General features: G+C 37.5%; 1 protein-coding gene across 3 annotated transcripts in view; it reads left to right on the forward strand.

The window, feature by feature from the left end:
• PRKDC (protein kinase, DNA-activated, catalytic subunit) overlaps nucleotides 1-14644 on the forward strand; it is an 81920-nt gene that overhangs the window by 3991 nt on the left and 63285 nt on the right. Inside the window, exons 6-22 of one of the 3 annotated variants that reach the window (XM_040070746.2) lie at nucleotides 133-245; nucleotides 912-1011; nucleotides 1549-1604; nucleotides 1695-1725; nucleotides 2733-2890; nucleotides 3097-3243; nucleotides 5527-5691; nucleotides 6518-6686; nucleotides 7727-7776; nucleotides 8948-9085; nucleotides 9388-9537; nucleotides 9979-10094; nucleotides 10777-10936; nucleotides 12034-12120; nucleotides 12477-12596; nucleotides 12966-13125; nucleotides 13540-13646. In XM_040070746.2, coding sequence (XP_039926680.1) covers nucleotides 133-245; nucleotides 912-1011; nucleotides 1549-1604; nucleotides 1695-1725; nucleotides 2733-2890; nucleotides 3097-3243; nucleotides 5527-5691; nucleotides 6518-6686; nucleotides 7727-7776; nucleotides 8948-9085; nucleotides 9388-9537; nucleotides 9979-10094; nucleotides 10777-10936; nucleotides 12034-12120; nucleotides 12477-12596; nucleotides 12966-13125; nucleotides 13540-13646 — 2027 coding nt within the window. Of the gene's footprint in view, nucleotides 1-132; nucleotides 246-508; nucleotides 612-911; nucleotides 1012-1548; nucleotides 1605-1694; nucleotides 1726-2732; nucleotides 2891-3096; nucleotides 3244-5526; nucleotides 5692-6517; nucleotides 6687-7726; nucleotides 7777-8947; nucleotides 9086-9387; nucleotides 9538-9978; nucleotides 10095-10776; nucleotides 10937-12033; nucleotides 12121-12476; nucleotides 12597-12965; nucleotides 13126-13539; nucleotides 13647-14644 lie in introns of those variants that run through there. The other 2 variants (XM_058421718.1, XM_058421720.1) reach the window with 2 other exon arrangements.

Below are 14644 nucleotides of genomic sequence, written 5' to 3' on the forward strand. Positions count from 1 at the left end.
CACACTTTAATCAGAAATTATACTGTCAGGGATGATCTTCTCCGGGTTGCAGGTTAATAGGAATTGCCTTGGGAATGTCGAAGCAATTATTTCAGTAATTAAGATTTAACAATATTAAAAATTACTTTCTAGTATTGGAAAAGATTTATGAGCTTTTGGGAGTTTTGGGAGAAGTCCAGCCTAGTGAGATGATTAACAACTCTGAAAAACTATTCCGAGCTTATTTGGGAGAGCTTAGAACACAGGTATGATTGGAATTTCTTTCAATTCTTTTGTTAGTTGCTTCGGTTTTTTTTGCATTGGTTTGGTTTTGGTTTTTTATTTCCTTTGAAGTGTATAGCACTGGCTGTTGGAATACTATTGTAGCTGGAATAATCTGTAGGGGTTGAACTGGACAATCATAAATGCTTCCTGAAGGACTGTTGAAGTTGTGTTCTCTGGCTCTGAGAAGCTTTCAAAGTGAAAATTCAAGGCCATCAATAACAGCAAATTAACCAATACACTGTGCAGAAAGATGGCTTGTGATGGTCATTTCCCAAGAAATGTTACCTTGTCATGCACTGGTAGTTTCTGATTTGTTCTATACTGGCTGCAAAGTTCTTGCATGTGAGGTAAGCATCACATTTCTGATGAACTTTGATATATTCTGATTTTCTAAGTACTTTTGAGACATTAGTGTATTTTATCTAAGTTTTGGTCTTGGTGGAATACTTCCGTGCTTTTCAAATTATCTCTTGTGCTTCCCTCCAAAAGGTGTGACATATAGAAGTAAAGATGTTTCTGCAGAGTTGTTTTGTAGAGTTGGGTGCTGATAGAACTCTTAAGATGAAATAAGTTATTTCCCTACACTTCTAGGAACTGGGAAGCCTTGGTGTAAATGTATCTTACCTTGAGGGTATTTTATTTTTCAGATGACATCTGCTATAAGAGGACCCAAGCTACCTCTTGTAGCAGGATGTCTGAGGGGGCTGGCTGCACTCATGTACAACTTCACCAAGTCTGTGGATGAAGGTATGTTCTTTTTCTATGTGAAAGGCAGTGACACATTTTGATGGAGTTTTACAGACAGTTGTACATTTAGTTGTTACATAGCCAAAAAGTAGCACCATTTCCGTGTGTAAACTCAGAATTAAAATTTGCCTGTTAGTAGATGGTTTATGCAAAATGCACAGTCACACAGTCCTTGTAATCTGTCTTTGTGTGAAGTGGCTTCATCAGCATTTTTCTGTATGTAAATCTTTGAAGTGCTGTTTTCTGACCACATATTGGGCAGCTTCCATTGAAGCTGAAGTGCAGTTTGCATGGAGATGTGTTTCTCTTAAAAGTCTGCTTAAACATGGCTTTTCAGAAAATCAGCTAATAGATGTACATTTTTTTTTTCAAATTTAAGAGTATTTCAGGAAAAAAGGTCTCTGTCTCTTAAAATGAGACGTATAAGGCTTTCCAATATCACTTCTTCATACCAAGCTTAGATAAAAATACCTTATAGTCTTCACTCTGCCTACTGTATGTCAGTAGTGACATACTCACTATTGGATTGTTTCACAGATCCTCAGACTGCAAAGGAGATTTTTGATTTTGCAATGAAGGCAATCAACCCACAGGTAAATCTCCTGCATGTTAATTGTTCTGCATAAACCAGTTAGCCCTGGTGACGAGTAAATCACAGTGACAAACCTTTTCTGATATTACAGGTTGATCAGAAACGATACGCAGTACCTCTAGGTAAGATGTAAACTATTCCCATTTATGCTGAGGTGGAGACTGTCTTTTGTCTGGAATTGTTTATTCTTTACTGGATGTGTTCAGATGTCTCTAGTCTCTAATCTTCTAAGCTGGCCAGGGGGAAAGCTGCTGTACTTCAGATATGGAGTTTAACATGTGTTTGGTTAAACTTAGTCAAGGTCTAGTCAGCTTACAAATAGCAGCACTATACTTGATGCCATTTGCCCCTCTGGAGTAGTACAAAACTGTAATGTGAGAAAGAAATGGTAGAAATAAGGGGAGTGTGGCTAATGAGGAGAAAAGAGGTGATAGTGGCCTGAGTTTAAAAACAAAAAAAAAAAAAAGAGAGAGAGAGAGAAATTTCACTGGAAGAAGGAGAGAAAGAATGGGGGAAAAAAATCAGAAGATTAGAAATTGGCCTATGAAATGTGAGTGGCATGTGCAGAAATTGCAGAAATGCAAGGTTTGAGTATTAGGCCCATGGTAACTGTGAGGGGTAAACCCCTCTTTAAAGGTAGTCTGTCCTCTCCCCAGTTAATTAATTAAGGAACTTGAAATTTCATTTATGCTTATATTTGGGATAGTGAGATTACCTATAATCTGAATTCTTTATTTGTCTGCATCACAGTTTGGCAGAGGTGGGGTCTTGTGCATATGTCCTGGCAACAGAAACCAGATCCTTCTGAATTGTGCAATCAAGTATTTTTATTTATAACCACTGAGGTCCCTTTCTTTTTCAATATTAATATAAATTACATCAGAACACACCTGTGCATTCCATAATGGTGTACATTTAAAAAGAGGATTTTGGAAAGTTGTTTTTATGCTTAAGTTCTTAATGTTTGGGTACTGATAACTGTAGAGTATCAGTAGAAGCTGGAGAAATACGTTTTATACCCTCCAGTCATGGTGGGTATAAAGTCCTAATGTGGACTGTCACAGTCTGGGCTGGTTGTGTAAAATGTGATGTAAGTCTGTTTTCAATGAGAATTGTTTTTAAATTGCAGCTGGGTTACAGTTGTTCAGCTGGCACTCTGCTCAGTTTGGAGCCTTGCTCCTGGACAACTATGTGTCCCTCTATGAAGTGATGTGCAAATGGTGTGGCCACACGCATCAGGAGTTGAAGAAAGCCAGTTATTCTGCGCTAGATTCATTCCTCAAGCAGGTGTGGTAACTTCACTGGGATCTCCAAGTCTAAAGCAAAATTAAATTTCTTGAAGTAGTGTGAATATTTGGTGCTTGAAAGATCAATGAATCTATTTAATGAAAAATTATTTAGTTTGAGGTACTTTGTATTACAAGCTAGGTGCCTTCTAAGATTTGCTGTAATTTGTTTTGTGAAGTGCTGGAATGTTTATATCTGTTTTACAGATTTCCTTAATGGTGGCTAAAGATGCAGTGCTACACAAGAGCAAGTTGCAGTTCTTCCTGGAGCAGTTCTATGGGATTATCAGGAGGGTGGATTCGAGCAGCAAAGAGTTGTCCATCGCCATTCGCGGATATGGGCTTTTCGCAGCAGTATGTGGAAAGAATTTATTCTGCTGGAGGAGCTTGCTAAAAAGCATGTAAAACTAGGAATCATATACCATGCATTTTACAATTTTATACAGCTCTTTTAATAGGGAATGCTCCTGTTTCTGGGCTAAGTGTTGGACTTAAGTAATTACACTGTAAAATACCTTTTGGATGAAAATGTTAAAATCGTGTACTGAATCTAGTGGGAGGTCTTGCAGCGTGGGGTTGTAGTTGTAGATTTTTCTTCTGCACAAGTTCTGAAATGGAAAAACAAGAGCTTCTTATACAGTTGTCACAAACCTTCAGGATGTGTTTAATTGCTTAGGTACAGGCAATACCTTGTTATCTCTCTTCGTTTAAATGGTAGAATCCAGGTTTCACTCTTAAAGTAGTTCAGAGATTCTTACAGAGCTCACTCAAACAGCTAGAAGGCACTGCTGATTGCAGGACAGTAGGAGGTGATTTGTGAAACAACCACAAAGTAAAATACAAGAAACAGCAAACAAAAGCATGTTTACATACCAATGTGGATGGCAGGTATGTTTGTCAGGAAGCACCGTTAGGAGCAAACTTACATTTCTGTCAGCAGTCAGTTAACATGGGGATATAACAATAAAGTTATTGTTCAATAAAGAAGGGGTGGTATTCATGTATTTGCAGTCTCTGTGCTTGATGGTGGTACCACAGCTTTTATATAATAAAATTCTAGACCGGGGGGTTTTTTGTCTCCCAAAGCAAAAATTTGATTAGATGATCTCCAGGATTATTTAGAGAAATTTAGGAATTGTGATTGAATTGCTGTTTACTAGCTGAATCCTCTTTTTGGTATTCTCAGAATACCAATATACTCAGAAGATATTCTGAATAGAGTACATTTGTTTGTAGAACTTTTCACGTGCTTTGTTCAAATCTAGTCTTCCTCTTCTGTGATACGAGGTAGAAAGGAACTGAGTTCAAGGTGTTGGTTCCAGAAAAAATGAAGTATTTCCAATTACTGTGTTGAAAGAGCCCTATTAAAAACATCTGTTACAGAATGCAAGAACTTAAAATTGCATAATGTAAATACAGAGATAGGATAGTACTGCAAATTTTAACAAATTTAATGCTTCAGTACCTACAAATCTGTAATACGTTAAGACACACTAATAGCTGTTACTGTGTTTAGGTTAAATTTTGGCCAAGCATCAGGGACTGTGTTGTGAGGAAGTATAGTCTTGGTGCTGCTGCAAGTCATGACTGTAGTACTGAACTTGTGTTCATGCTTGGTTCAATTTCAAGGCAGAATATTTCTATAATTGCTAAAATAATCTTAAAATAATACTTGAAGCTCTGCAAGGAATAAATGGATAGTCTTCATTTTGTCAGCATGGTTTTAGACAGACTAGATTCAACTTATGGGCTAACAGCCGTATTTCACTGTTACATAAAGCAGTTCTTTTCCATGGTCGGTTCCCTACCACAGTTCTTGTGACCTTGTTCCTGTCCACAAAGACTGTTTTTTGACCTAGTTCATGCTGTGATTTACAAATCATTCTATAGAAATTTGTAAGCTTTGTTACAAACCCTCTGTTACTCTTTGGGATACTTTCCACTTGTTCTTTAGTTTAGGAATATTCTTTATATTCCTAGTTCTTGTGACCTTGTTCCTGTCCACAAAGACTGTTTTTTGACCTAGTTCATGCTGTGATTTACAAATCATTCTATAGAAATTTGTAAGCTTTGTTACAAACCCTCTGTTACTCTTTGGGATACTTTCCACTTGTTCTTTAGTTTAGGAATATTCTTTATAGGTTCTGTTTGTACGGGACCTATAACAATGAAAGTTCAGAATTTGAACTGCTCGGTTAAGTGTTTAATAGGAGTAACCTGTCAGTGATAACCAGTTAAGCTATATTAGGTAAGCCACTTACTATTTTAATGCAGCTAATTCAAAATATATGTGAATCTAAGCATCCATAATGCCATATTTAAGATATTTACAGCCAAACTCCCATGTTTTTCAGGCTGAATATGAATTCACGTCACTGAAGATTCAAGTACTTTTACAGTAAATTACACTGCATTAGTGAACTATTATTATAGTCCATGTCAGATACTTTGTTTCTCATACATGTAGTGCGTACTTGAAGTTAGCTTATTCAGATGTATTGAGTTCCTGGGAAAACTTCAAATATTACTCCTGTTATGATTTGGTGAAGATGTGGCTGGGTTTTAGTGCTACAGCATGCATTTATTTGCTCAGCTCTACAAAATTGTCAAACCAGGTTTTTATTTTCTCTCTGTAAGCCCTGTAAAGCTATACATTCTGAGGATGTGGACAGCATGTATGTGGAGCTCCTTCAGCGTTGTAAGCAAATGTTCCTCATAGAAGCAGAAACAATGGATGACCATCTGTATCAGCTACCAAGTTTCCTTCAGTCCATTGCAAGTGTGATATTCCATATAGATACAGTAAGTGGACTATTTAAAGTATGAGACAGTTCTTTTATGCAGTTGCAGATGCATGGAGGTAATAGCTGTGAACTTACCCAAGGTAAAAGGTGTTTATTTAACTGAAATGTGATGGCATCTAGCCCCTAGGGGATGGGAAGACTATCAGGAGAATGCTCTAATGGATTTTATTTGAATAAAGAAAATGCATTGAATATGCTAAATAAAATGCTACAGTACATTGAAATAAAAACCATGATAGGCAAATGTGAATATGTTTTTATTTATGTTCTTTATTTGGATGTAGCCATAACCTTTCTGTGTGCGTACCACTCTGCTGTTGTTTTGTCTTTTGGTACCGATACTTAGCATGTTCTTTGACATGATACTTTGATTCTGCTAAGATGTTATGCTCTCTGTTTAAATGAGGGCTTTCTGGATCTTACCTGGAGCTGTGATGTAAGATTGGGGCCTACATTTTGTATTCAGGTAGTTATAGATAAACAGATTATAACGCTGTTACTGTTTAATTAAATTGGTACTTTTCTAGTAAGCTTGAAACTCGATTCACTGAAGCACTAATCTGTTCAGGAGCTACTTTCCATAATGTGATCCAGGAAACTTTCTTTATCTGTTTGTTCAGTTTTATTTGGGGAGGATTTTGTTGTTGCTGTTGTTGCTTTTTGTTTCTTTCTTTGGGGTTTATGTATGTCTAAGGTGAATTCACTTGCTAAGTCTCTTCTTGTTCTCAGAGCAGATCATGATGCAAGCTCTTGTAACAAAATAACATACTGAAATACTTTAATGAACTTTGCATAATGGATGTTTTGGGGTTTTTTAATTCTAGATTCCTGAGATATACACTCCAGTTCTTGAACATCTAGTTGTGCTGCAGATCAACAGCTTTCCACAGTACAGTGAAAAAATGCAGCCAGTCTGTTGCAGATCTATAATAAAGGTGTTTCTGTCTCTGTCAGGAAAAGGTCCGGTTCTCTGGAGCTTTATTAGCACTGTGGGTGAGTCTGTGGTATTAACTTCATTGGAGTTTTTGGGATATTTTTTTTTTCTTCTGGTTGTTTTTTTTCCCCCATAAATTGCTACTGATTCTAGGAGATAAATGTGAAATAGCCATTCAGGATCAAAAATGACACTTGTCTTGTCCTCTAATAATGGAGATTGATCTTTTTCATGGTGATACTTTTCAATATTAAAATTAACTTCAGAGGGTTAATAACTTCAGGAATGCATTTAACAATCGTTTTAGGTAATAAAGTGGATATGATTTACGGGAGAATACATGTTTGTGACAAGACTTGCATTCCTGCTATGAGGAATTAGGGGAAGAAAGGGATTTCATGGAAAAGTGTACAAAAATCTATTTAAGGTCATTTCAGTTACCCCTACAAAATAGCACAGAAAATAAAGTGGGTGTTATCTATTAGAAATGCAATTTTTTGTCATGCTCTGGGAATTTTAAATAGTAAAATTCCAAATATTAAGTTAGTCAGGTATAGTTCTGTGAATGTAATACTGAATGTGTCAGCCCTGATAACTGACTTCTAGTAGTCTCAATCATGCTGGTGTTTCTTTTCAGTAATTTTCAGAAATTGTTTTTGATTTCTTTCAACTATTTATAGTGGCTTTTCTCTATTGCTGGGGCATTTTCATTGTTTCCCATGTTCTTGAGTTGGGAAGTGATACACCCATGTACCATGTAGATCCCAAGTCCATGAAAATCATTGGAGGTTGTTGCCATTTCAGTAAGGGCTTTATGGGTGATGCCTTGGTTGTCATTCATAATCAGGAAAAAGTTAAAGCAGTACTGAGGAAAAGTAGTAAGAAGTAAGTTCAGTACTGGTTACCTGTGGAACAGCCTAGAGTCAGGGCTCTGATTTGAGCTATTTTGTCCTTAAAGGAAAAAATCAGTGTTCTTTTGCCTCTCCCTTACCATAACAGAATATAGGAAACTGATTTGTTTCATTGTTAATGTAATGAGTGATAGGAATGCCATGCTTTTTAAATCTATTCAGGCAAATTTGGTTTTTGTTTGTTTCAGTGCATCAGGGATTAATCAGAATTTTCTCCAAGCCAATCACATTTTCGAAGGTAAAATAACTGTTTAAACGTATTTATTTCATTTAGATTCCTAGAGCATACATTCCTTTCCAATTCTTGACAGCCTAACCCAGTAAACAAGGGAAGGCCCAAAGAAGCAAAAATAGTACTAATTTTGTTATTAGTCCATTAGCGTTATTAGGTATTGGCTCGTTTGTTCTTAGTCTCTCGTCCCCTCTGCTCAGCACAGTATGGATGTGCCTCTTGTGCTGAATAAAGAAAAAGACAGGAAATAGGCATCTGTTTGGTCAGGTTGTCTGTAGTAAAGTAGGCTGTAATTAAAGTCATCCAGCTTTCTTCCAGGTTAAATTTTGGACATTTTAAACATTACTGAGTGCTTGTTTTAAGCAAGGCTATTAAAGCTTTTTAATCCTGTGCTGCAGAACAGCTACAGAATTTCCCTAATAACTAAGCACTAAGAAAACAACCTTAGAGGTTTTGGGGATTTTTTTCTGAAAGGAGGTGGTTATTTTGTGCCCTTTGCAGATTGATAGAGAAAGCTAAACATTTCACATTGCTGCCTGCAGCAGTAATGTTACATTGTGTTGCATGGATCAGGTAGTTCCAACGACAGTTGTACTGGGATTTGAATGAGATGGAGTTCATTTTTCCCATGGCAGCACTCACGGAGCTGTGCTTGTATTTATAACTGGAAATGTGTCGATAGCACAGCAGTATTTTGACTACTGCCGAGCAGCTCTGGCATGGCATCAAGGCTGGCTCTCCAACATTTTCCCCTCACCAATAGGCTGGGGGGACAAGCTCTTGGGAGGGGACAGAGCCAGGACAGCTGACCCAAACTGACCAAAGGGACATTCCATGCCATATGGTGTCTGGTCAGCAATAAAAGCTGGCAGAAAGGAGGAGATGGGTGGCATTGGTTAAGGTGTCTGTCTTCTGGGACTTCTGCTCCATGTACCAAAACCCCGCTTCCAAGGAAGTAGCTGGACATTGCCTGCTGATGGGAAGTAGAGAATAAATCTTTTGTCATCCTTTGCTACTAAACTGCTTTTATCTTGCCCCATGAGTTTTTTCCATCTTGTTTTCCCTTTCCCCTTCCTGGTGAGGAGGAGAGAGTGGTAGAATGGCCTGGTGGGCACCTGCCATGTGCCTAGGTCAAACCACCAGGGGAATGTGTCTGACTAAGATTGTGTCCCTTCAGGATATTTTTGAAAAAGAAACTTCTGGATCGGAAGAGGCCTATGAAGCTGGAGAAGTTGGGACACGAAGATCGAAAGTACCAACTTATAAGGACTATCTGTACCTCTTTAGAAGTCTACTGAGCTGTGACACAATGAAGGTAAAGCATAGTTAATATGGAAATACAAAATGAAACAGAAAATGAAACTCAATCCTGAGTCTTGTCTTATCGCTGCTTTTCTAACTTTGGACTTTTTCTAAATGTCATGCTATAGAAGGACTGTTTTCTGGTTTTGGTTGGATTTTATGGCTGATAAATTAATTAAACAGGGATTAATTTATGCTTTCATAGCTGAGAAATGTCTAAAACTGGATTCTCTGTATCATTTAAATGTTAGTTTGTAAATTAAATAAATAATTTTTATTTGTGTTTTGAAACATGAACATTTTTGTCCTACGAAGGAATGCGTTTTTGAAGATGCAAACTTTCTTGCTGAAAATGCACAGTTGCAGTCCTTGAGTCGCATCCTGTATGATGAATTTATAAAATCTGTGTTGAAGATTATTGAGAAATTGGACCTGACTGTTCAGAAACTGGATGTTAGTGAACAGGTGAGACCTGAGGACCTGTCCATTAACTTCTGCTGTTGTAGGGGAACCAAAATCATATCCCTTGTTTTGTTTTCATTATGCCTAGATAGCAACCTTTAATGTCCTTCAAATAACATTTATCCTAGATAAAATGTTTTACTTAATATTTCTGAATGTTGCATTGCAGTGTTAGGAGATGGAAACATCAGAATCAATAGAAGTTCACAGAATCTGTTACTTTAGACTTTTCTGCTCTGGAATCTACTGTTTTTCATTTTTCGACTGGCTTTCTCCTTAGAAGCAGATATCTTATTTTCCTTTTCAGTTAGTGATCTGTCAGCTGTTAGTACTTTGTCTGTCAGAGTATGGCTAGAAAAAGGCTGTTATTGTGGCCAAAGAAAAGTGTAAAGGCTTTCTGTGTTGTCACAGATCCAGTGTTCTGTGTTCAATATTTATTTTCAGGGTGAAAATGCAGGTGACAGTGCTTTGGTTGGGCCTTCCTCTGACCCTGCTTCAAACCTTCAGCCGACGAAGCCAATAGATTTTATTGCTTTTATAAATCTCGTGGAATTCTGCAGGTATTGATTTTTTTTTTTTTTTTGTAATGTAATGTAATTTGAAAGTCACAAAGTGGTTGGAGGAGGTTTGAGGTGAATTGTGTTAAGGTGCTAGTTTTTGAGTTAGTTTGACCGATCATAGTTTAAAATGCACAAGATGATTAGGAGGGAAATGGGAAGGGTTTTTCAGACACCTGGGCCATAGGTAAACACATACACGCTCATCAGCTCAGATGTTTTAAAAGAGTATGAGATACATTCATTAGCATTCACTTTCATTATTGGGGTGTAATTGTCTTTCATTATATGTTGTAACTTCTAGTATTATCCTGACCGTGTATCCCAAATACTTAAGAGACCAGAGATACAGTCTTCATAGACTAGTAAGGGGCATTAAGTGAAAGGTACAACATTAGTAGCCTGTGGAGGTCCAGCAATGAAATATATTTGAAGATGTGTGTTTGTATAAATTCAATAATGAGATATAATAAGGGATAAATGGCCTCTAAAACAAAATTAAAATCTTCCTGTGCTTAATTCAGAAGGCAGCATGCATTTATTCTCCATCTGTCCTTGGAGCTGCTCTGTTACAGCAATATTTCTGTCTTGTACTGAGATTAAAGGTTTTAAGAAATAAAATATTGTATTTGATTACTTTTTTTCCTTTTCTTTTCCTCCTATGTTTTCTGTGCGCTGGTTTTAGAGAGATACTTCCAGAGAAACATGTGGAGTACTTTCACCCTTGGGTATATTCCTTTGGGTATGAGCTTGTTACACATTCAACGAGATTGCCTCTTATTAGTGGATTCTACAAGCTGCTCTCAGTTACAATGAAAATTGCCAAGAGGATAAAATACTTTGAGGTGAGATCTTTTACCCAATGGAGGGTAGCATGTTATATTGATGGCTGTGCCATTCTTTATGTACAGTATTTTATTCCCTATGAAAAACAGTTTGTTGAAACTGTTACTGCGTTGTTTCAAATGTTCATAGCTTCCTACAGCTCCGTAATTAGAATCACATTAAAAGTCAAAATTTATACTACAAGCCCAGTTTCTGAAGAGACACCATCCATGTGTAATCACAGAATCTCCAAATTATTAGGGGTGGAAGGGACCTCTGGAAATCATCCAGTCCAACCCCTCTGCCAGGGTAGTGTCACCTAGAGGAGGTGACACAGGAACTCATCGAGGTGGGTTTGGAATGCCTTCAGGGAGGGAGAGTTCATGGCCTCCCTTGGGCAGCCTGTTCCAGTTCTCTTTCCAAAATCCTCAGCTGGGTGAACAGAGAGATGGGAGGTACCCATGCAGTGCAGGTGATATAAAAGATATTTTATATAGAAACAATCTAGCCATAAGAGCAGGGTCATGTATGGGTTAATTACTCCACTTCTGGAGTATACTCTTATTCCACTTGGTGATTTCCACAGGGATTATAATGCCCTATTTGTGGATGCACTGTTTGTGGTATGTGGTATGGGCTAAAACACGTGGGTGTGTAGCCCAACACAGAGCCCAGAGCTGTCCCTGCCACTGCTGCTGATGGCACCAAGTGAAGCACATTTGGAAACTCATTGGTGTAGATGCTTCTACTGTAAACACTGTTGTAAATTGTTTTATTACACCAGCATTCTTGTCACCTGGACATCTGCTGTTAGGGAAGTTTGGGTTTTTATGGTTTGTTGCATGGGCAGAGAAAACTAAACTATTGAAAAGTTACTTTGCAGTCACATATCTCTTGTTTATTTGCACAATATTTAATATATTCCAAAAAGTTGACCCTCAGTGAACCATATTTATGTTGATTTCTAACCTTTGAAAGATCAAATATACATTTCAAGTTTTCACTGACCCCAGTTTCGTATTGGACAGTATGATGTATGTATTCTGAGTTGAACTTGTGGTTCATATATGTTCTATGTGCTTTTTAATAGCACTGAATTGTGGTTTCTGTTTGGTAGGGTATCAGTCCAAGGAGCCTCAGAAGATGTCCTGAAGACCCAGAAAGAAGCTCTTGCTTTGCACTGTTTGTAAAGTTTGGAAAAGAGGTAAGGAATTTTGCTCACTAGCTTAGTCTGTATATAAACATAAGTAATTCAATCAAAATTTTATCTTCTGAGGAATCTTACATGTGCAATAGAAGTATTCTTGCTTTTTGAGCTGTGCAACGTAGTGGAGTTTTAAGATCTTTTTTTGTCTGTTTTTTACTTAATGTCAGAAGAGATATATTGTTCACCAGTTGATATACAACTGAGAAATAACAGTATAAATACTTCTGGTAAATGTCTGCAGGTAAATGAAATTCCAGTGTTAGTTTTGGCTTGTTTATTTTACATGGATATTGGTACAGTTAAGTCAAGATTTCAAAAGGTTTATGTTCTCGATTTATTTATCTGAATTTTAGGTTGCAGCAAAAATGAAGCAGTATAAAGATGAGTTGTTGGCATCTTGTCTGATTTTTTTGCTCTCTTTACCACATGACATCATCATGCTTGATATCAAAGCATATATTCCTGCACTGCAGGTGAGTCAAAGTGATGTGCAGCTAACAGGTTTTATTTCCCTAAGACATGTATGAACATTCTATAGCAAAGTCAGTTTTAAGGTAACTATTAAGCTCTCTACTGTCTTCAGGAAGATAGAATACAAATGACTTGACTCTTTGGATAAAAAGTAAATTGTTGGAATTTGCTTTTGCACCAAGTAGACTTTCTTAGTGCCTGTGTTACCATATAAACATATCTCCTGTGCTGATCTTGAGTGAGATGCTAAAGAGAGAAAAGTTATTGCAAAGGGAGATGTACACCACATGCTTTTACATTTGTCTCCTTTACCATTAAGTAACACTAGTTAATAAATGTGAAAGGCTGACAGTTTTGTCTTTGACACTTAGAATACATTTAAGCTGGGCCTTAGCTGTACCCCAATGGCTGATCTGGGCCTGGATGCTTTGGAAGACTGGTCAGCTCACATCCCCAGACATATGATGCAACCCTATTACAAGGATGTCCTGCCTCTTCTTGATGGGTATTTGAAAAGCTCTACATCTACAGGTACATATGAGCAAAAAATTGCTTAAGGAGGAGGAAAATAATTTTCTTATAAAGATGTGGACATGCCATACCTTTTATTTATATTGTGCACTTTCTGTGTTTGGAATAACATACCTTCCTTTGCACTTTTTCCTTAAACTAGGATTTGCTTGCTTCTGCTGAACAATCAGTAATTGTTGCCATTTTATTTATTGCTTCTGTGGGATAGCGCCTTTTTTTTTGCTTAAATTAGCTTAGTTTTACAAAGAGATTTATTTTCCTTAATAAAGATATTAAATGAAAGAATAATTGACACATTTTTAAAATAAAAATAGGCAAAACAAGTGGGTTTTTTTAAATGAAACTATGAGTAGTTGCACGAGATGATGGTACAATAAACTGGTGTTGATATACTGTGGTTTTTTTGTTCATCAGTTGAATCCCAGAATAACTGGGAAGTAAGGAAACTTTCTCAAGCAGCCCAGAAAGGACGTAATAAAGTTGTGATACAGCGTATAAGAAAAGCAAAGACATTTTCAGGGGTAAGAACCCTCTTTCTTTTTAGAGTTAAATGTTAATCCTTTCTTCCCACTGTTTCTTTTCCTTTCTTGCATGCATACTTTTTTTTTTTTTTTTTTAATGAGGGCTAGTTCTACCTTAGATGAGTTTAATGAATTCCATTCTACAGTGTGGCTCAAGAAGCTGTTACATGGAAAGCTGTCATATTCGAGGGTGAGGATGGGAATTAAGCAGGGAAGGGGGACTGAAGAAATCCTGTCAGTATCACTGCTAGATTGATACATTATGGCAACAAAAATTTAACCCCAACACCCAAAATCAGGTCCCAGCTTAGCAGCTTTGCAGTATGCAATACAGTTTTGTCAATGTTTGAGGCATTTTTAATTGTCTTGTGGATAGGCTTACAGTCTGTAGAGGCCAACGTATGCATTACTTTGTCCAGTGGCCTCTCAAATGTAAGTATAGCTCTATTTGTATATTCCAGTACACAAACTAACTTGGAATAAACCTCCTTTTAAGTGTGACATTATTAGTTACTCCTATATATAGCACTTTCCAACCTGTTTGTCTTTAAACATGATGCTCCTGGAGTGAGTCCAGTGGAGAGCTACAAAGATGATTAGAGGACTGGAGCATCTCATATGAAGAAAGGCTAAGGGTTCTCAGCCTGCTTAACCTGGAGAAGTGAAGACTGAAAGGAGACCTCATCAATATCTATCAGTATCTGAAGGGAGGGTGGCAAGAGGATGGGGCCAGGCTCTTCTTGGTGGTGCCAAGCAATAGGACAAGATGGGCAGAAACTGATGCTCAGGAAGTTCCATCTAATATGAGGAAGAACTTCCTTACTGTGCAGTGACTGAGCACTGGGACGGATTTCTCAGGGAAGTTATGGAGTCTCCCTCACTGGAGATATTCCAGAACTGTCTGGATGCAATCCTGTGCCTGTGCTCTGGGATGACCCTGCTTGAGTAGGGACATTGGACCAGATGACCACCAGCAGCCCCTTCCACCCTTGATCATT

This window comes from Hirundo rustica, chromosome 1 (genome assembly GCF_015227805.2).
Source record: "Hirundo rustica isolate bHirRus1 chromosome 1, bHirRus1.pri.v3, whole genome shotgun sequence".
NCBI lineage: Eukaryota > Metazoa > Chordata > Aves > Passeriformes > Hirundinidae > Hirundo > Hirundo rustica.